The sequence below is a fragment of the Pseudoliparis swirei genome, chromosome 2 (assembly GCF_029220125.1).
Source record: "Pseudoliparis swirei isolate HS2019 ecotype Mariana Trench chromosome 2, NWPU_hadal_v1, whole genome shotgun sequence".
NCBI lineage: Eukaryota > Metazoa > Chordata > Actinopteri > Perciformes > Liparidae > Pseudoliparis > Pseudoliparis swirei.
In genome coordinates this window covers 21606818-21626782 of record NC_079389.1, presented here as the reverse complement: position 1 = coordinate 21626782, position 19965 = coordinate 21606818, and the positions used below count along the sequence as shown (strand labels likewise).

General features: G+C 43.2%; 3 protein-coding genes across 5 annotated transcripts in view; 1 reads left to right on the top strand and 2 right to left on the bottom strand.

Moving 5' to 3' along the window:
• Window positions 1-786: 786 nt before the first annotated feature.
• Window positions 787-8272, bottom strand: hspd1 (heat shock 60 protein 1). Its single transcript, XM_056434463.1, has 11 exons — window positions 8168-8272; window positions 6595-6770; window positions 6168-6503; window positions 5924-6019; window positions 5183-5276; window positions 4919-5087; window positions 4240-4339; window positions 3281-3526; window positions 3017-3191; window positions 2443-2621; window positions 787-1888 (listed from the first exon to the last, which is right to left on the bottom strand). The coding sequence occupies exons 2-11, from the start codon at window positions 6766-6768 to the stop codon at window positions 1733-1735; spliced, it is 1725 nt and encodes a 574-aa protein (XP_056290438.1). The 5' UTR covers window positions 6769-6770; window positions 8168-8272; the 3' UTR covers window positions 787-1732.
• A 502-nt stretch (window positions 8273-8774) lies between these two features.
• On the top strand, window positions 8775-11393 carry hspe1 (heat shock 10 protein 1). The gene is made up of 4 exons (XM_056430750.1): window positions 8775-8909; window positions 10763-10918; window positions 11008-11097; window positions 11180-11393. The coding sequence occupies exons 1-4, from the start codon at window positions 8790-8792 to the stop codon at window positions 11228-11230; spliced, it is 417 nt and encodes a 138-aa protein (XP_056286725.1). The 5' UTR covers window positions 8775-8789; the 3' UTR covers window positions 11231-11393.
• A 1371-nt stretch (window positions 11394-12764) lies between these two features.
• The window catches only part of LOC130207907 (exportin-4-like), a 35159-nt gene continuing 27958 nt past the window's right edge, over window positions 12765-19965 (bottom strand). For 2 of the 3 annotated variants that reach the window (XM_056436700.1, XM_056436681.1), the window contains 12 exons: window positions 19770-19929; window positions 18570-18729; window positions 18336-18481; window positions 18065-18239; window positions 17015-17221; window positions 16546-16632; window positions 16128-16311; window positions 15420-15541; window positions 14970-15100; window positions 14448-14565; window positions 13989-14081; window positions 12765-13174 (listed from right to left, as the gene is read on the bottom strand). In XM_056436700.1, coding sequence (XP_056292675.1) covers window positions 12977-13174; window positions 13989-14081; window positions 14448-14565; window positions 14970-15100; window positions 15420-15541; window positions 16128-16311; window positions 16546-16632; window positions 17015-17221; window positions 18065-18239; window positions 18336-18481; window positions 18570-18729; window positions 19770-19929 — 1781 coding nt within the window. In that variant the 3' untranslated portion in view covers window positions 12765-12976. The remainder of the gene's footprint in view (window positions 13175-13988; window positions 14082-14447; window positions 14566-14969; window positions 15101-15419; window positions 15542-16127; window positions 16312-16545; window positions 16633-17014; window positions 17222-18064; window positions 18240-18335; window positions 18482-18569; window positions 18730-19769; window positions 19930-19965) is intronic. The other variant, XM_056436690.1, reaches the window with a different exon arrangement.

Here is a 19965-nt window from a genome sequence, read left to right as displayed (position 1 = left end):
AACACTGATGTGCTCAATGGAAAACACGATGAAATGGGAAAACACCAGCATGAAGGCCTCATCAGGAGCATTATGCCTTTTCATGTCCAGTGGTACTGTACGCTTTCTCCTGTTGTAAAATATTGTAAATGTAGTGTTTTAACTCAAAATATATCACACAAATATACAACAAAAATGTTTTTCTTTTTTCTAATTGTTTCACAGAACAAACAATAGAAAATAGACGTCAACAAAAGAAAGAAAAGTATAAATAAAAAAGGACGAAAAAAATGTGTCTTCGGTTCCTGTCTGGCCACAGGACCTCATCAACAGCCTCCTCTTCCACCTCGTCCTCTTACCTTTACTCTACCTTCCATGTTTTCATCCATTCTTCTTCAAATCAGGAGGTCACCTGTGGCCCTTATATTGCTAAAGCCTTGATTCCAAATTGCACAACAGCCATGGAAATGGAAGTTTTGCCAATTGAATAGCAGTGTGTTCTGTCTGGACACAAGGACGTGTGGCATTGATGACGTGTGCAAAGTAGAGGATGGTGTTTAGTGTTTTGAAGAAAGTGTGGCTGACAATTGAAATGTTTAAAGCAGATACTTGTGCTTATAGTTCAGCAGAATTGGTTTAGGGAGTTGGCACATGAGTTACAGGTTGCGGTCATTGTGTTATAAGTTCCAGTTTGTGTGTAATCAATCGAGAAACACTGTAAACGGACTCAATATAATCCACGTGATAAACTCACTTAACGGCAACCTCAGTATTGTTGAAAAAATAAATAAACTTCAGTATCCGAAACATCAGAACAATTGAATTTATTAAATAAAAAAAAGAGAAAAGAAAAATAATCACCATGAAATAGTACAAAACAAGTCAAATAATCACTTCTAGTTGCTTTTTTGCGAAGGAATAACATCCCGTGTTATGCGAGCATCCAGAGACTGAAGTTCTTCTTGAAGCAGACGAGTGGAGAAAAAATTGAAAGTAAAACGACGACGTCACAGATTCACATTTAGACTTTGAATAAACTGCTTTGTAACTTGAACCCCGCCTCACACGTACGCAGACATTAAGAAATCAATAATCAGAGTTAGACGGACACACCGGCTGATGCTCGACAGAAGAAAATGAATCTGTATGAAAATGACCCCCGACAGACGTCTCCGTAAACATGATCTAATTCAAACATCTGTCCAATACACGGCGAGGCTCAAACTGTGGTATGCGACCCAATCGGGGTCCACTACGACGTTGCTTCAGAGATCACAGAAAAATGCTCAAAGCTCTGTAAGAAAATTGGGTTTAATTAAATCAAAATGACAGGAAACAAAACAAAAACACTACAGATATATTATATATGTAAAACACTAACAAAAAGAATTAAAGTACTAAAACAAAATGAAGAAAAAGGACAGACGCAAACATGGCGAGGCGTCTCTTCTCGCACTCCCTTTGCAGTAAATAGAAGAGCGTCAACAACATGTGAAATCTGCATGAGTATGTTTCTCTCTGGTCGAGTGCTGCAGCCTCCAGGGTGGAGGACAGGTGGAGTAAACGAGGCTCGACGGGCCCCCGTCCTCCAGAGGCAGAACCAGGTGAAGCGATGGAGGGGATGGAGGAGGAGGGTCCAACATACTCATCAGTCCGTTTGGGCAACGTGTGGTGGAGGTGGGTGTAGCTCCCCCCCACCCACCACCACCACTCGGCCTGTATTAAATCTGGACAGCAGGTCAGGGGGCGTGGCTTAGAAACCCATGCCGCCTCCCATCCCGCCTCCCATCCCGCCCATGCCGCCTCCTGGCATCTCCTTCTCCTCCTTGGGGAGCTCCGTGACGACGGCCTCGGCCGTGGCGAGCAGAGAGGCAACGCCCGCGGCGTCCAGCAGGGCCGTCCTCACCACCTGAGGGAGGAGGCGCGGCGTTAAAACGGACTGCGACTAATGACCGTCCTCAGATTAATCCGTCTTAATGCAACAGAAAATAAATCTGATAATTGGTGTAAAATAGTGAAAAGCAGTGTTTTTAAAATTATAAAAATAGTGAATTAAATGTTAACGTTGTGATGCTACTGGGGAAGATAAATATATTAAACCAGACGTATAGCGCAGAGGATATTCAAGATAATTCGGGCTTCATCTAGCGATCGTTTTGGTCGATCAAACTTCACAAAACAGTAAGAAATTATATATAATAATTGCTAAAATCCATCCTAACAGTCCAAAACTCAAAATGATATAAACAACTGAGAAAAGCAGCAAATCTGAGAAGATTTCATTTTAAAAGAAATTAAATGTCATTAAAAAAAAGAGCCAAATATCACAAATCAGAGCCACACATTTTCCAGCCTCCTCGCCACTAGGTGGCAGTATTGATCCGCCTGAGAAGCCCGTTTCTTTTCCTTCTGATTGCGTGTAGAATGTTTTGAGTATAAACAATGAGAGCCATAACTCTGTACCTTGGTGGGGTCGATGATGCCCTTCTCCACCATGTTGACGTACTCCCCCAGCATGGCGTCGTAGCCGATCTCCGGCGGGCCCTGCAGGATCTTCTCCACCACCAGCGACGCCTCCACGCCCGCGTTCTTGATGATGGTCATGGCGGGAACACGGAGCGCCCGCCTGATGATCTCCACGCCTGTTGGGAAACGGAAGGAAATCAAATGATGATGAAAACTGTTACTTTAAACAAATAAAGAACACAAAGTCTGTTTAATACACGTTTAATGCGTGTTTTAATACATGTTTAATGCGTGTTAAATACACGTTTAATGTGTGTTTAATACGACTATAGGAGGATTTAGTAAGAAGATATTAACAACTTCAATTATAATGTATTTATAAAAATAAAAAACTACTGGAGTAGTATTTCCAGTTTATAGGTACAATTTTAGAGACTAATATTTTACTCATAAATAACTTCAGTTACGTTGCCACTTCAGATTAATAATACAAAACATAAATAGACAAATAAAAAACAAGCATATGAGGTCACGTGTTTTAAAATAAGTACGACGTCATCGTCCCACTCACCGATCTTCTGGTCGGCGTTGGCGGTCTTGAGGGTGTCGAGCGACGGGATGCAGCGCAGCAGAGCGCAGCCGCCGCCCGGCACGATGCCCTCCTCCACCGCCGCCCGCGTGGCGTTCAGCGCGTCGGTCACGCGGTCCTTCTTCTCGTTCACCTCCACGTCGCTCGTCCCGCCGATCTGAAACGAGGAGGCGGAGTTTATTTTTTCCACCCGTGCAGATATTAAAAAAGCAGAGCGCGAAGCCGCCGTCGCCGAGAGGCGCTCACCTTGAGCACGGCGACGCCGTCGGACAGCTTGGCGAGCCGCTCGTTGAGCTTCTCCTTCTCGTAGTCGCTCTCCGTGTTCTCCAGCTGCTCCAGGATCTCCGCGATGCGCTTCTCCACATCCGCCGGTTTGCCGCCGCCCTTCAGCATCAGGGTGTCGTCCTTGGTGATCTGCACCTCGCCGATCATGCCAAAGTCGTGAGCCTGGATGTCCTCGAGGAGCAGACCCACGGCGTCCTCCCCGAACACCTGGAGAGACGAGTCACGTGAGGGTTAGAACTTAAAAAGTACAACTAGTGAGTACTTTTAATTTAATACAAGAGCTTCACTTTAAAAGTACCAACAGAATGGCCTATTTAAGAAATTATATATATATATATATGATTATGCATGTGAATGGCCTATTTCAGAATAAATATATACATTTGATTATGCATGTGAATGGCCTATTTCAGAATATATATATATATATTTGATTATGCATGTTGTAATCACTTTAATGTTGCAGCCTTTAAATATTGGACTTAAATTTAATTAAACCGCTTAAAGGAGCTTTTTAAAATCCTCCCAGGGACAATTAACTTTTAATCTAATATTACATTATACTTTGTATTACAAATCTAGAAACTTGTCAAATAACTTATTTCCAAATAAATAGGATATTTAAATATAATTATTGATGCATGTGATCACTGTAATGTAAAAGTGGAGCAAAATTTAATTTATTTATAAACTTTACTTAATCTGTTTAATGGAACTTTTGAAAATCCATCCAGAAATAAATATAAATATAATATTACATTATACTTTAGTTTCCAGTTTAGTAAATATATAATAACAAAATATAACAAACAGACTTACAAAAACTACATTTACCTCTGATATGTATTGCAGTTTAAAGTTGCATAAAATGAAAATATACAATATATGTAGCGAGTAACTTTAACTCCTTAGAGACTTACGGTGCCCCCGGTGGCGATGGCTATGTCCCTCAGCTGGTTCTTCCTGTTGTCCCCAAAGCCTGGAGCTTTAACTGCCACCACCTGAAGCCCCACCTTCAGCCTGGGAATTAAAGTTAAAGTTTAATTTTTCAGATTTATAGAATGGCAAAAAAATTGATATTTTTAAATACATTACAGACAAAAATATGTGGGGGGGGAAAAAAACTCAAATACAATTAAAACATATATTAAATGGAGGAAAAAAATATACATAATAGCATAAAACAAAAAGGGCTGAATTCCTATAATTACACTATTTTTCTCCACTTAACTTTAGTAAACAAGTCCCTTAAAAAGGCCGTAATGTCTCCCACACCCTCTACCCTGCAGAGGACCACCCAGTAAATACAGTGACGCTTCAAACTCCTCCAGAAACTGACCCTCACCCTTTCCCCTTAGTTTTCTTTAAAACCTACAAGGTAATATAGCACTTCAATGCACCGAATACATTCAGTTTTGACGGATAATTTCCAGTTTCTCTTTCATTTCCCCATAAATTTATGGAATAAATCAGGAGAATACTACATTTTAAATAGCTGCCGCCTTCAGCCTCCTTTTCAAAATAAAAACAATCCTCAGAAATGTCTGCGATACATTTGCGCTGCTTTAAAAAAATAAAAAGGTATATATATAGTTCTACCTGTTGAGCACCAACGTGCTGAGGGCCTCTCCGTCCACGTCCTCGGCCACGATGACCAGCGGCTTGCGGTTCTGGTTGGCGATCTCCAGCGCCGGCACGATGCTCTGGACGGTGGAGATCTTCTTCTCGCTCAGCAGCAGGTAGGCGTCCTGGAACTCGCACTTCTGACCTGGGAACACGAGGCGAAAGATTTGTGTTTCAGCATTATTTTTCTTCTTCTTCCTTTTCGGAGAGGAGACGTTGCGTCGGCGCGAGCCCGGTTACCTTTGGCGGTGTTGATGAAATAAGGGGAGATGTAGCCGCGGTCGAATTTCATCCCCTCGATGATCTCCAGCTCGTCGTGCAGAGTCTTCCCGTCCTGAGACGTCAAGCACAGATTCATTAAGTCAAGACTCTCGTGATTAGACGAATAAAGAAATCATTACAAACGGCCCGAGGAGCTCAGATCTTTCACTTACTCGAAAAGTAACACACACAAAAAAAAAAAAAAAAAAACATTATTTTAATTGTTCCCTAGGGTTGGGAACCGAAAACCGGTGTCAATGTGGTGGATTGCAAGTCTTGCATTCATAAAAGTAGGCCAACAAATAAAAAAATTGCCATTATAAGCTAGCTCGTAGCTACGAGCGCGACAGTCTGATATCCGTTGTTCGTCTCCATGAGAACGTTTTGTTACAGGGAATACGGCTGAAGAGGTTTTTAATGTCGTCGTTGTCTTTTGCTTTATTGATTTTTTAAAAGTATTGGTTTAGGCACCGGTATCGTTTTAAAAGTACCGGTATCTGAAACAACCCAAACGATACCCATCCCTATTGTTCACAGTGCAGTGCATTATGGGGGATCAGCGACAAGAAAGCAATAATGGCGATGTCCCGATATCATATTTTTACTGACTATAAGCCCCGAATAAAAAACTCAAACAAGTGCATGAGGCAATCGCCCAAAAACAAACCGTGTGTGTGTGCGTGCATGTGTGTGTGTGGGGGGGGGGGGGGGGGTACCAACCTTGACAGTGATGACTCCCTTGCGGCCGACTTTCTTCATGGCGTTGGAAATGATGGTGCCGATCTCCACGTCTCCGTTAGCTGAGATGGTAGCGACCTTGAAGACAAAATAAAAAGACATTTAAGCGTTTCATGACAAGTTCGAGTAAACTAAACAAAATAAAAATCCTTGCATAAAAAAACACACCTAAAAACCTTCCTTAATTCTCTTAACTTTTAACTTTAAATCTGCGTCGATGTCGTACCTGAGCGATCTCCTCGGGGGTCGTGACGGGCTTGGAGAGTTTTTTCAGCTCTGCGATGACGGTTTCCACGGCCATCATGACGCCGCGGCGGATCTCCATGGGGTTGGCGCCTTTGCTGATGGTTTCGAAGCCCTCCTTGGCGATGGCGCGGGCCAGCACCGTGGCGGCGGTGGTGCCGTCGCCGGCCTCCTCGTTGGTGTTGTTGGCCACGTCCTGCACCAGCTTGGCGCCGATGTTCTGGTACTTGTCCTTCAGGTCGATGCTCTTGGCCACCGTCACGCCGTCCTTGGTGACCTTGGGGCTGCCCCAGCTCTGCTCGATGATGACGTTGCGACCCTGGGGGGGGGGGGGAGCGGCAAGGTCAAAAATAGCCTATTGCAACAAAAAAGAAGCGTGAATGTCAGTAATAACCCAAATTCAATCGTACCTTCGGGCCCATGGTGACGGCCACGGCGTCGGCCAGCAGGTCGACTCCCTGCAGCATGAGGGCGCGAGCCTCAGCGCCGAACTTCACCTCCTTGGCGTAGCCTCGTGTGAGGTGAGGAGCCAGCGCCCGGCACACGGGCCTCACCTGCTTCATGACCGATGGAAGACGAAACATCTCTGTGGGGAGAAAAGACAGATTACATCGGCTTTGAGAAAAGAGGCAATGCGGCGTTAGATTTACACAAGTTTATATAATAAAAAAGATACTCGAGCGCTTACATTTTCAGCTACTTTACACTTCTACTCTCACTACATGTTGCAAATATTTTACTCTATGCCACATTATTTATTAAAAAACTTATTGCATGCTTCTGTGTATTCTGCTACTGCTTGATAATTATAATCCATAATACCGTAAACCCCATAAGATACTCAGCATTACATTAAGTGTATCTGCAGCCATCTATATACATTATTCTGAAATGGGTTGTACAGCAACAACTTTTAAAGTATATTTTGATGCAAAAGCTTCTGCACTTTACTAGAAATTTAATTTTAAAAGGATATTGTGTCCTTATACAATTAATTATGTTGTTTTGTTACTTCAATTTTAAAAAAAGTGTAAAGATCCGAGTAATTATTCTCTAAATCCCTCCACCCCCCTTCCTCCCTCCCAAGATGTCACAGGAGGACAGATGAAGTGGAACAAAGGTTAACTGGGCCCCTAGTGGCCACTCGCGGTATGACGTGCCACCAGTGAATGAATGAAGCTCCACTTATACATGGTCGAGCATTTTCAAAGCTCGACAAAAAAGGGCATTTATTACCAAAATAAAACGTCACAGCAAAGCTCGTGTTTTCTGGGAATAAATCTAAATTGTGAATGTGTGAGGTTTTAATTAATATTGCTAATTAAAATGCTAACGTTCCTAAAGTAAAGAAATTAAGCAGCGACTGGCTTCGATGTGCAAAACGTGTCTCGATATCCAAAAGCTACCACACAAACCAGTTCCTGGTGCCCCCCCTACTCCTCCTCCTCCTCCTCTTCCTCCTCCTCCCCACGTGTGCTCTTCAGGTCGCGCGTCACAAGGTCATATTGTAATAAAAAGAAATAGCATGTGCGGAACTGGCTCAGCATCGACCCTCCTGACTTATCAATGAATGACCATCAAGCAACGATATTTATTGCTCAACATTTGCATTAATATAAAATATTAATAAGACACGTCCAGTCTCAAGTTGTGCCCAAAACCTTGTGCTGAGAGTATGACTTCAATTAACACAAAATAAAGGTTTCATCATGTCAGACAACAGAAACGATTGATTACAATACATTTAATAACCGGTTAAGATCCAACGTGTGGTTTAAAATGAGTTTGCTAAAATATGCAGGGGACATTTTTAGCAGATGTCCTTGCAGCCAGGTATAAAAAATGTGTTAGCTAGGAGTAGTTAAAGCTAACGTTAGAGCAAAGTCTACATTGTAGGGACGGCGTTAATCAAAATATAGCATAAATATATTAATAACCACCTTAACGTCATGGAGATGTTTTTATAGAATCGTCGGCACTTACCTGCGAGGTGTAAAGCGTGGAGCTGCAACACGGAGCACGACTGGGAGACGAATGGTAAAAATGGACGAGCAAAGGAGCTGCTCAGAAAGCACTGCGCATGGACGATCACATCCGGGTTATTTAACGGCGGGGGGCCCCGGAACATGAATAACGGCCATGACGCAGCCGTTTAAAAATATATATATATATATTTAAAACCTTTATTGTAGTTTAAAATCTGAAAAGAAATGCTGTCAAAGAACAAATAAATGTTGAAAAAGGACAACCATCGTGAAGTAGTAGAATAGAAGCATACAGTTAAATATAAAGGAAATAATAGATTTTTTTTAGTATGTCAATGCTCGTTCCGGGGTGCGTCATTTCTGGAATTGTCTTGTGCGCCATTGGAGGAAAAAAAAAATAAACAGAGGTCAAAGTTGACATTGTGCAACATTGCTCCGACTTGGAAACGTCTAAACGGGATATAAAAAACACCGCAAATACAATAATAACATTAATAATAATAACACGATTTATTCTCATTGAAAAAGTACACACTTGAACGGGGAAACGTTTTTTTGTTGTTGCCGTTAGGTGTTCTAGAAGTTTCGATAACCGGCCAAACGGGAGGCGCGTGGTGCGCATGCGCTATATAGTTCACGTGGAGACGTTTCCTTTCCTGCAGTGTCGGATCAAGAACCGGTGTTGCAGCAGCTTCACGTCGACTCTCAAGACTCTCACGACTCTCACACATCCAGAAATGGTAAGATACGTATTTTTTATCCTCCTGTCTATATTAATAATTAAGATTAAAAATAGCAGAGTATACAAAAACACGCAGAATAGCGCATATGGCTGCTTAAGTTATCGCGAGCTACCTTTTTAATGTCGATTCACAAGGTCACGCCGTTAATAAGAAGAGACACAGCCATGTTTATATTAATCGTGCACGACAGGACCACAGCTTTTACGTTAAACGTGCACGCGCAGCTACAATACTGCATGTTGCTGCCCTCGCGCAGTGTCGTGTTTTTTCGTATCGATAAACGCGGATGCATGAATATCTGATCGATATTCATTCATAGCTGCAGGAGGAGCCACACGTGGGTGCATCTGGTGTCTCCTCGCACCCGTTGACACGCATTCACACCAGCGTGGTGCCTTTAACCGTCTTATTCATGACACGGTGCTCACATTGTTGGGTTATATTTAACTACTCGTGCCCTTGGGTCGGCGGAAAATACGAATTGGTTGCTCGTTGAAACTACATCCGGGTTCCGTTACGTAGACTATGACCTCACGTCCTATCCGCACGCGCTCAACGAAAGTCCCCATTGTCCAACGAGCACTGCACATAAGTATTAACGGATTCATATGCAGACTTGAATATACAGAATAAAAACTAATGTGGAATACAAATATATGAGCACGAGTTAAGAGTAGGCAGTGCAGGTGCAACATGGTGAAGGTGTGTAAGAAATGTTTATTGTACATTTTAAACAAACAGCTGGATGTATAATGTGATTTATTCACTATAGATCCCATATGCACATTATAGACGGTGAAATACATATAAATACGATTAAAATAGTGACATTCTCTTCACATAAAACGATATATACATTTTTAATGCAGTATACTTCTACTTTGACAAACTGTACATTTCAATATTAGATTTTTTAAATATCCTGATTTCATTACAGTGGTTCTTGCCAGCTTTAAATAAAACTATAAATATGTAGGAAGCATTATTAAGAGAGAATAACAATAGTCTCCAGTGTATTGGGTATCTAGCGAAAACTCACTCTTGTATAAATGGTTTCAAAAAGTAATTCAACATTTTATTGTGATTTGTCGACAATCATTAATCTGAATGAGGTACGCAAAATATAAAACTTTATAAAAGATCAGCCGCGAGACGTGAGGTTAATAATCTCCATCTTGTGCAACAGCCCCTCCCCCCAAATCTCAAACTCATGCAGAGAACCTTCTGGCAAACCGGCCCACGCCGGCCTCGACCGTTATCGTGTCTAAATGACCCGGAGGCCGTGTCCCTCCCACTCGAGGCCTTTTTACCGCGTTTGTTAGTTTGAGGATCCTGAAGCCTCGTTATTCTCCTGAAGAAGCCTTGACATGTCTCAAGCGCTTCGTCCTCCCCCCTCGGGTTAAACTGTCACGACGAGTAAGTGACTCCGCCTCTTGGCTGTTTACCCATCGCTGAGCCAACAGAGACCCCCCCCCACGCACACACACACCAACCTTCCCCCAAGGTCACTGTGCATCTGCTGCTATCAGACATGTTGGCAGCTGCTGTTTTACCCCCCACACACACACACACACACACCTTCTACAGACGCTGCTTGTAACTTTTGCCTGAACTATTTGACATAATGAAGAAATGCTGACTTTCGTCACAAATTGAGTTTATAAATAATTGACTTTACAAAAGCTGCGTCTGTCATTCCTTCTTCAGACACACTTATGAAGCTCTCTGAAGCCCCTCCCCCTCCTCCTCTTGTAATGCATGCTCTGACTCAGATGGCTTTCTATGGCTTCCTTTTTGTGTTTTAATAAATGTTATTTCATACAATAATTTCCTCTCTCTTTCTCTTGCAGGCCTTCAGGAAGTTCCTCCCACTGTTCGACCGGGTGCTGGTGGAGCGCTCCATCGCGGAGACGGTGACGAAGGGCGGCATCATGCTGCCGGAGAAGTCTAAGAACAAAGTGCTGCAGGCCACCGTGGTGGCGGTGGGACCCGGCGCTCTGAATCCGGTGAGATGAGCCGCGCCGGAGGAACTCGAGGAAAACGCGCAGGCGTCGTACCAGTCGGCTGACTCGTTGCGTAACTCTTTTTGTTCCAGAAAGGTCACGTCCTGCCCGTCAGCGTGAAGGTGGGCGAGAAGGTTCTGCTCCCGGAGTACGGAGGAACCAAAATCAGCCTGGAGGACGAGGTGCGCTGCAACTTCACCTCCGGTTAGGTTTCTTTCCCTATCGTTCTTCCTTGTTTAATGCTTTCCTCTTTCTCTCCTCCAGGACTATTTCCTTTTCCGTGACGGAGATATTCTCGGCAAATACGTCGAATGAGTTTTCATAATCTACTCTTTTTTTGTTTTTGTTGTATCATGGCGAGTCCCCCGGAGAGAAGACATCAAGTGGCTCCTCTCCCATCTGTTTTTCTTTTCTATGTTTCCATTGTAAATAATTCTAATCGCATTTTGTTACTATAATAAAGGTGAACTGCGGATAACCGGGTGTTTTCTATTAGTCTCGAGACTTTTATATTGTTCCTAAAAAGTTAGTGGATATTTAGTTGCAGGAATACTGAGTAAGTCGAGGTTTACTTATTCATTCAAGGTTCACTTATTTATTTTTCTGTAGCTTTTAACTATCAATGAATCAATCCACTCATTTAATTTCATGTCATTAAAAGAACTACAACTACATCCTACCCTTATATGAATTAAACACTATTTTATACTGCAAAATGCAGATTTTCTGAAAAAATTAAATGTTTCTGTGTATGACAAGTGCAGATCCACATAACTAAAAGGAAAAAATAGGTTATATATAAATACATTATATAATCGGTGTCTGCTAAATATACTTAAAGTAAGTACACTTCATAATTATGTATATGTCACTATTTAACTTCAACTAGTATATTTTGATGGAGACAATGATGTACTTTGATTTTAGTGAGTATAGAAGCTGAAGCATGAATGTTGTGTTCAACTTCTAATTAAATATAAAATTCTTCACTGAACAAACTGTAAGTGGTCTAAATGTGAGACCACCTGGTCCCACGGAAGCTGAACGTCGCGGAGTGATGTCGTAGTTTCAGAAGGTACGGACACTGACGAGGGACAAAATACACGGCCACGCGGTTTGCGTATGACGACGTTTCCGATAAGTTTATTTTTTCCACCTTATTGGTTTGGGTAAAACATGACTGACGTTTGTGTGCGTGTGTCGTGTATATATACATGTATTCATGAATACTGGGGCATGAGGAGGGATTGCGCTGCCATCTAGTGGCCGGTCTGCGTCACAGCACAACTCCAACGCAGATAATTAAGATAAAGTAGTTTTTTCTCTAATGTTAATGGGCCTAAACATATTTATGAATGTTTTCATGCCGCTGTCTACTAGTTAATGTATATAATATATGAAGAGCTTCTAAAATATGTTTTATTAAATCAAGTTTATTTATTTTTAAAAGCTGAAATAATTCGTTGATTAATCAACTGACAATTAATTTGAAACGATTCATTTGATTGTCATGCTATTTAATTTCGTTTGAACAATGTATTAGGAATGATGTTGAGGTTTAGGATGTCTTTTACTAATCAATCAATCAATGGGGAAAATAATCATCAGATTTATTCTGAAGGAAAATAATTAGTTAATAGCTCAAAATAAATAAAAATCAACTTTTACATGAATCCGTGAGTACCTATGATCTAATATATTGTATGATAAACATTCAGTTTAAATACTTTAACTTTGACTGATTATACAGAGTATTCATACTGTGTAGTAATAGTACTTCCTCTACTTCAGGTAATCATTCACAGTACTTTTATTGTTCCTTTTTGAAGAAGAGTTGATAAAAAAAAATCAATAAGTCAATTAAAATGAGATAAAAACAAAAGAAGCACTCAGGTGAAGGAAACTGCAGAAGAACATTTTCTATACAATAACTTTATGTACACTTTACAATAATAAAACAGCCAATCCACAGCCGGTTCCGCTCCTCTGCATTTGGTTTGTTATCGCAGTCCGTCAGCTCAAGCTGTGTGTGTGTGTGTGTGTCTGTGTGTGTTCCGGTGGTCATTTCACGCACAGCAAGCCGCCCACGTCGGCTACGAACCCCTCCAGGCTCTTGAGGAAGGCGACCTTCTGCTCGCGCTCCGTGGCGGGCGGCGAGCTGCCGGCCGTCAGCTTGTCGAAGGCGGCGGCGAGCCGCCGGTACACAACGGCGTCCCGCTGCGACGAGAGGAGCGCCTCCACCAGCCCCGAGTACTCCGCCTGACGGAGGAGGAAGAGGAGAATATATATATATATTTTTTATTGTATGTATATAATTTAATTTGTGTATATAAATATATATATATTTTTTAATATATATATATATATATATATAAAACAATATATATATATATATTTTTTTAAATTATTTTTTAATATATATATATATATAAAACAATATATATATATATTTTTATACATTATTTTTAATATATATATATATAAAACAATATATATATATATACAGGACTGTCTCAGAAAATTAGAATATTGTGATAAAGTTCTTTATTTTCTGTAATGCAATTAAAAAAACAAAAATGTCATGCATTCTGGATTCATTACAAATCAACTGAAATATTGCAAGCCTTTTATTCTTTTAATATTGTTGATTATGGCTTACAGCTTAAGAAAACTCAAATATCCTATCTCTAAATATTAGAATATGATGAAAAAGTATACTAGTAGGGTATTAAACAAATCACTTGAATCGTCTAATTAACTCGAAACACCTGGAAACACATTTTCAAATGTTTGATTTTGTTTTGCTGTTATAAATCTTTTTTTTTACTTGGTCTGAGGAAATATTAAAATTTTATGAGATAGGATTTTAGAGTTTTCTTAAGCTGTAAGCCATAATCAGCAATATTAAAAGAATAAAAGGCTTGCAATATTTCAGTTGATTTGTAATGAATCCAGAATGCATGACATTTTTGTTTTTTTAATTGCATTACAGAAAATAAAGAACTTTATCACAATATTCTAATTTTCTGAGACAGTCCTGTATATGGCGCTGACAGGTGTGTGGCTGACTCACCTGATGCAGGCACACGAGTGTGTACAGAGCTTCTCCGGCTGCCACCGTCATCTCCTTGTTGTGCTTCTGCAGCAGCAGCATGTCGAACACCAGCTGCAGTCAGAAAGTGAAACACATCCATAATGACTATAAACCTTAAATACCTTTAATGTCTCTGACTCTGAATATGAAGCTTCAGCCTGTTAGCTTAGCTTAGCACAAAGACTGGAAACCAAGGGAAACAGCTAGCCTGGCTCTGTTCAACAACTGAAATTTGCATATTGAAAACTTGGAATACAAAAGATAAATGTCTTAGTGTAAGAATGAAATGGAGAGATAAATATAACTGATAACTATTACATGTGAAAATATATTCCATTCCAGTTTATAAAAGTGTAAAATATTGAATATTCACATAAAAACAGATAATCTGCTCATTTAAGAGTCTGTAAAAGTTGCGTGTCACGTGGAGCGCTTCACCTTGAGGAAGTGACACGTGGCCACAAAAAGGGGCGTGTCCTTCTCGTGGTTTTTGGCGCACTGCTCGGCCAGCGGAGACAACGCCTCCAAACACAGCTGGCTGACCTCTGAACTCATGCTGGACACACGTCAAGGAGAACACGCTCACAGCAGAGAGCGAGTGGTTACACAACTAGTTACACACCTAGTTACACACCTAGTTATACATCTAGTTACACACCTAGTTATACACCTAGTTACACACCTAGTTACACACCTAGTTACACACCTAGTTATACACCTAGTTATACACCTAGTTATACACCTAGTTATACACCTAGTTATACACCTAGTTACACATCTAGTGGTTATACAACTAGTGATTACACACCTAGTTATACAACTAGTTACACATCTAGTGGTTACACAACTAGTGATTACACACCTAGTTATACATCTAGTTACACATCTAGTGTGGCCAGGACTACACGAGACTGGCTCAGGACCATCACAGGTCCCCACATGGAGGCAGTGGGAGGATACGAGGTCAGGCCCAGCTCCAGGGAGACCATGAGGCTCTTGAAGAGGTCTTCCGGAAGCTGAGGGATCTTCTCTGGAAAGATCTCACACATGAAGGTGATGAGCTTGTAGTACTGGTTACACAGGGAGGGGAACTGGGAGAACACAGACTATCATTAAAGACTTGTATTTACTTTAGTTATTTAGAAAACAGATCCTCTGCTTGTAGTCTGTCTGTTTCCTGTCTGCTTTGACTGGATTAATAAAGTTGGATTCAATTTGATGAATCTGTTTATTTAGAAAGAAAGTGAATGGGTTTCTATGCACTAGAGTGGAAAAGGTGTGTATAATATGATATTACACTCAAGCCTCTGAACTCTCTACAATATTATGTTCATATTTCGCTAAAATTTCTCGCTTTGAAGAAATAGTTTCTAGGAAAGACGTTAGATTTAGCGAGTGCCGCCGCGGTACCTTGAGCAGGTCCTGAGACATGAGCGGCAGCACGATGTTGACGCCGTACAGAACCACGTCCACCGCTGACACCGTCCGCCCGGGCGCCGGCGCTCCCTGGTCCGGGTTTCGAAACACCTCGTCTAAAATAAAAAAGAAGAAACAAACATAAGAGATTCAGGGTTATCGCTGGGAAATTAAACTAAATAAAAATGATCTCCTTTAATAATAATACAATTTAAATAAAAGGCATACAATAACTCAATTATTTTTCATTTGAGTTGTAATACACGACTTCTTCCAGCAGAGGGCGCTGTGTCCCAACAGTCATGCGTTTTAAAACACACGTCGTGTGGAATAAAATAACATTTATAGATTTATAAGCTTAATAACAATAAATAAATAAAAAGCTGCAAACAATAAGTCACTTTTTTAAACTTATTTTTATTTGAGGCTATTTTTCATCTGTAGTCCCGAGATGTCATAAAACAAACCTAAAAACACAAGATTACATAGATTAGACAGTGTTTGTTCATTTAATTTGAGTTGTAATACATCACTACTGCCAGCAGAGGGCGCTGTGTCCCAACAGGCTCCACATTTAATCCCCCAGTCATGTTTTTAAAGCAGTCATGTGGAATAAAGTAAGACGTATAAGATCTATAAGCTCTGGCCTCACGTGAACTAACTCTTCAAACGATGTTAAACGTTTCTGAGGTTCGAACCCACCGGAGTCGCTGAAGTCAATGAACTCTTTGGAGAGCAGGTTGGTGAGCAGCTCCATGATGAGCAGCAGGTCCTGGTACTGGTCCTCCTCCTGCGGGGGGGCGTGCTGCCGCCCGCTGCTCCGGTTGTTCTTGGCGTAGACCTGCAGCAGCGTGAGACACGCCTCGTACAGCTCGGTGGACTTGGTCTGGACCGGGAGACGAAGGCACGGTCAGCCTCACTGGGATTATTTTACTTTTTTTAATTTCTTGATTTATAGGTAAAAGATCCGGCATCTTCCCATGTGGAAAATATAAAAGTGATAAATGATGATAGTAATTCTAAAAATCCAGTCTAAGTACATTGCATTTGGTCTTTTCCTCCTCCTCCTCCTCCTTCATCATCATCATCATCATCATCATCATTTTTGGTTGGTGCTCACCTCCCCCAGGTAACAGATCTGCTTGTGGGCAACTTCCACGAAAACCTCAATGATGAGATTGATCGTCTCGGGCGTGTTGCTGTAGACCTGCAGGACACGAACAACAAGTCAGAATATATACATATACCAACATATATATATATATATGTACATATATATATATAATATATATATGAACACATAAGTATAATATATATATACATATAATATATATATACATATATAATATATATGTATATATAATATGTATATATATAATATATACATATATATACCTATATATATATATATATATATACATATACATATATTATATATATATTAATGTATATATATAGTATATATATGTCAGAAAACAAGGTAAAACGCGAAACACACAGACTGTCGTTTTTACTAGGCCTCTAATTTGACTGTTAAGTGTAGAAGAGAAAAGCCATCTGAAGACTCCTTTGTTTGGTTGTCTCCTCACCTCCATGAGGCCGATGCAGCCGGACAGGAAGTCCACCAGGAAGGAGAAGAGCGCGGCCACGTTGTCGACCTGCGTGGCCTCCGCGATGCCGCACAGCGCCTCCAGCGTGGCGACCACCTCCCGCCTCACGGCCTCCTGCTGGCTGATCTGAGCGAAGTCGTCCCGGTTGACGAGGTCGAGGAAACGCTGCCGGAGAGGACGGAGCACCTGGAGGGACACAAAGGGGGCGGGGCCAGAGGGGTCATCCATCACCTCACGTCTTCAGTGGCATTCTTCACTTTATTTAGCGCTAATTATCACATTTAAAGGGGACTTTAAAAAAATGTTTTATTGTAAAATAAAAGGGCATCGGCGGAACATGAAGTTTATTACATATTTGTACCTGAGTGTCTCCTGTAGAAGTAGAACATGGACATACGCAGGTACTTGTACCTTGAATTTGTACTAAAATGCAGCAAAGCTTCCTCCCTCCCCTTTTTCCTCCTCCTCTTCCTTCCTTCCCCTCCTCTTCCTCCCTCCCCTTTTTCTTTCTCTCCCATCCTTCCCCTCCTCTTCCTCCCCTCCCCTTTTCCTCCACTTCCTTTCTTCCCCTCCTCTTCCGTCCTTTCCTTTTCTTCCTCTTCCTTCCTACCCCATCTCTTCCATCCTTCCCTTTTCCCTCCTCTTCCGTCCTTCCCTTTTCCTCCTCTTCCTTTATTCCCCTCCTCTTCCATCCTTCCCGTTTCATCCGCTTCCTTCCCTTCCTCTTCTGTCCTTCCCTTTTCCTCCTCTTCCTTTCTTCCCCTCCTCTTCCATCCTTCCCGTTTCATCCGCTTCCTTCCCTTCCTCTTCCATCCTTCTCTTTTCCTCCTCTTCCTTCCTTCCCCTCCTCTTTCATCCTTCCCCTTTCCTCCTGTTTCATCCTTCTCTTTTCCTCCTGTTCCGTCCTACTCTTTTCCTCCTCTTGCATCCTTCCTTTTTTCTTCTTCTCTCCCTTCCTTCTTTGTTTCCTTCTCTTCCTTCCTTCCCTTTTTTTCCTTATTAATTATGGTCAGACACACACACACACACCTCGGCCCAGTACTGCTGCTTGGCATCGGCGTCCATGTGGGTGACGCCCCCGAGGACCAGCGTCTTCATCAGGGCCGTCTGGGCGGTGCCGGACAGCAGGTGGAGCGGCGGGCGGCGGGCGGCGAACCGCGTGGCCAAGTCCCACCAGCTCTCACAGCGCACCACGACGGCCGCCCTGCACGGAGAGACGGAAAGGGGGAGGAGCTCCCGACGGTTATTAAAGAACGCGGATAAAGGAATCGGGCCCGCCTTCCCTCGGCGCCGCGCTCACCTCTCCCTCTTCTCCACCAGCGTCACCAGCAGCTCCACCGTGTCGTTGGCGAGCTCCGCCTCCGAGCTCCACGCCGACAGGTTGTCCGTCACCTTCTCCAGGAGGTACCGCACCATCCAGCGGGCCGCGCTCAGCGGCAGGCCGATCTGAGGGGGAGGAGCCAGTAGGGTGAGGGGAGCGGTAGGTGTGTGTGTGTGTGTGTGGAGGCTCTGCCGCAGGTGCGTGGGCGCCTACCTGCTCGGTGAGCTTCTCCTCCATCGGGAGGTACGTCTCCGTCCAGCGTCGGAGGAACCACACGATGTCCTTCGCCATCTGAGGACTCAGCAGCGCCGTCAGACCCGCCGCCGCCGCCCGGGACTCCACCTCCGACGTCCTCAACACGGCCGACAGCAGCCTGGGACGGAGAGAGAGAGGAGCTGGGGTTAAAGGTGAGGGAGAAGGAGACGAGGACACGAGGAAGGCTGGAGAGTGTAGGAAGGAGGTACAACGAGGACACGAGGAAGGATGGAGAGTGAAGGAAGGAAGGATGCACAATGAGGACAAGAGGAAGGCTGCAGAGTGAAGGAAGGAGACGCACAACAAGGACATGAGGAAGGCTGGAGAGTGAAGGAAGGAAGGATGCATAACGAGGACACGAGGAAGGCTGGAGAGTGAAGGAAGGAAGGATGCACAACAAGGACACGAGGAAGGCTGCAGAGTGAAGGAAGGAGACGCACAATGAGAACACGAGGAAGGCTGGAGAGTGAAGGAAGGAAGGATGCATAACGAGGACACGAGGAAGGCTGCAGAGTGAAGGAAGGAGACGCACAACAAGGACACGAGGAAGGCTGGAGAGTGAAGGAAGGAGACGCACAATGAGGACACGAGGAAGGCTGCAGAGTGAAGGAAGGAGACGCACAACAAGGACATGAGGAAGGCTGGAGAGTGAAGGAAGGAAGGATGCATAACGAGGACACGAGGAAGGCTGGAGAGTGAAGGAAGGAGACGCACAACGAGAACATGAGGAAGGCTGGAGAGTGAAGGAAGGAAGGATGCATAACGAGGACACGAGGAAGGCTGGAGAGTGAAGGAAGGAGACGCACAACAAGGACACGAGGAAGGCTGGAGAGTGAAGGAAGGAGATGCACAATGAGGACACGAGGAAGGCTGCAGAGTGAAGGAAGGACGCACAACAAGGACACGAGGAAGGCTGCAGAGTGAAGGAAGGACGCACAATGAGGACACGAGGAAGGCTGCAGAGTGAAGGAAGGAGATGCACAACAAGGACACGAGGAAGGCTGCAGAGTGAAGGAAGGAGATGCACAACAAGGACACGAGGAAGGCTGCAGAGTGAAGGAAGGAGGTACAATGAGGACACGAGGAAGACTGGAGAGTGACGAAGGAAGGACGCACAACGAGGAGACGAGGAAGGCTGCCGAGTGAAGGAAGGGTCACCTGATCACTGAGTCCTTGCGGCCGCAGCGCGGAGCGGTCCAGCTCTTCTCCTCCTGCAGCGTGGCGTCCATCTCCACCTCCGCCGAGTGTCTGATGGAGAACTCCATCACCTGCGAGGGGATCCCCGGGGCGTCGCCCTCACAGTCGGCCAACAGGTACCCTGAGGACGCAGAGGAGAGAAGCTTCAGAGTCAGGA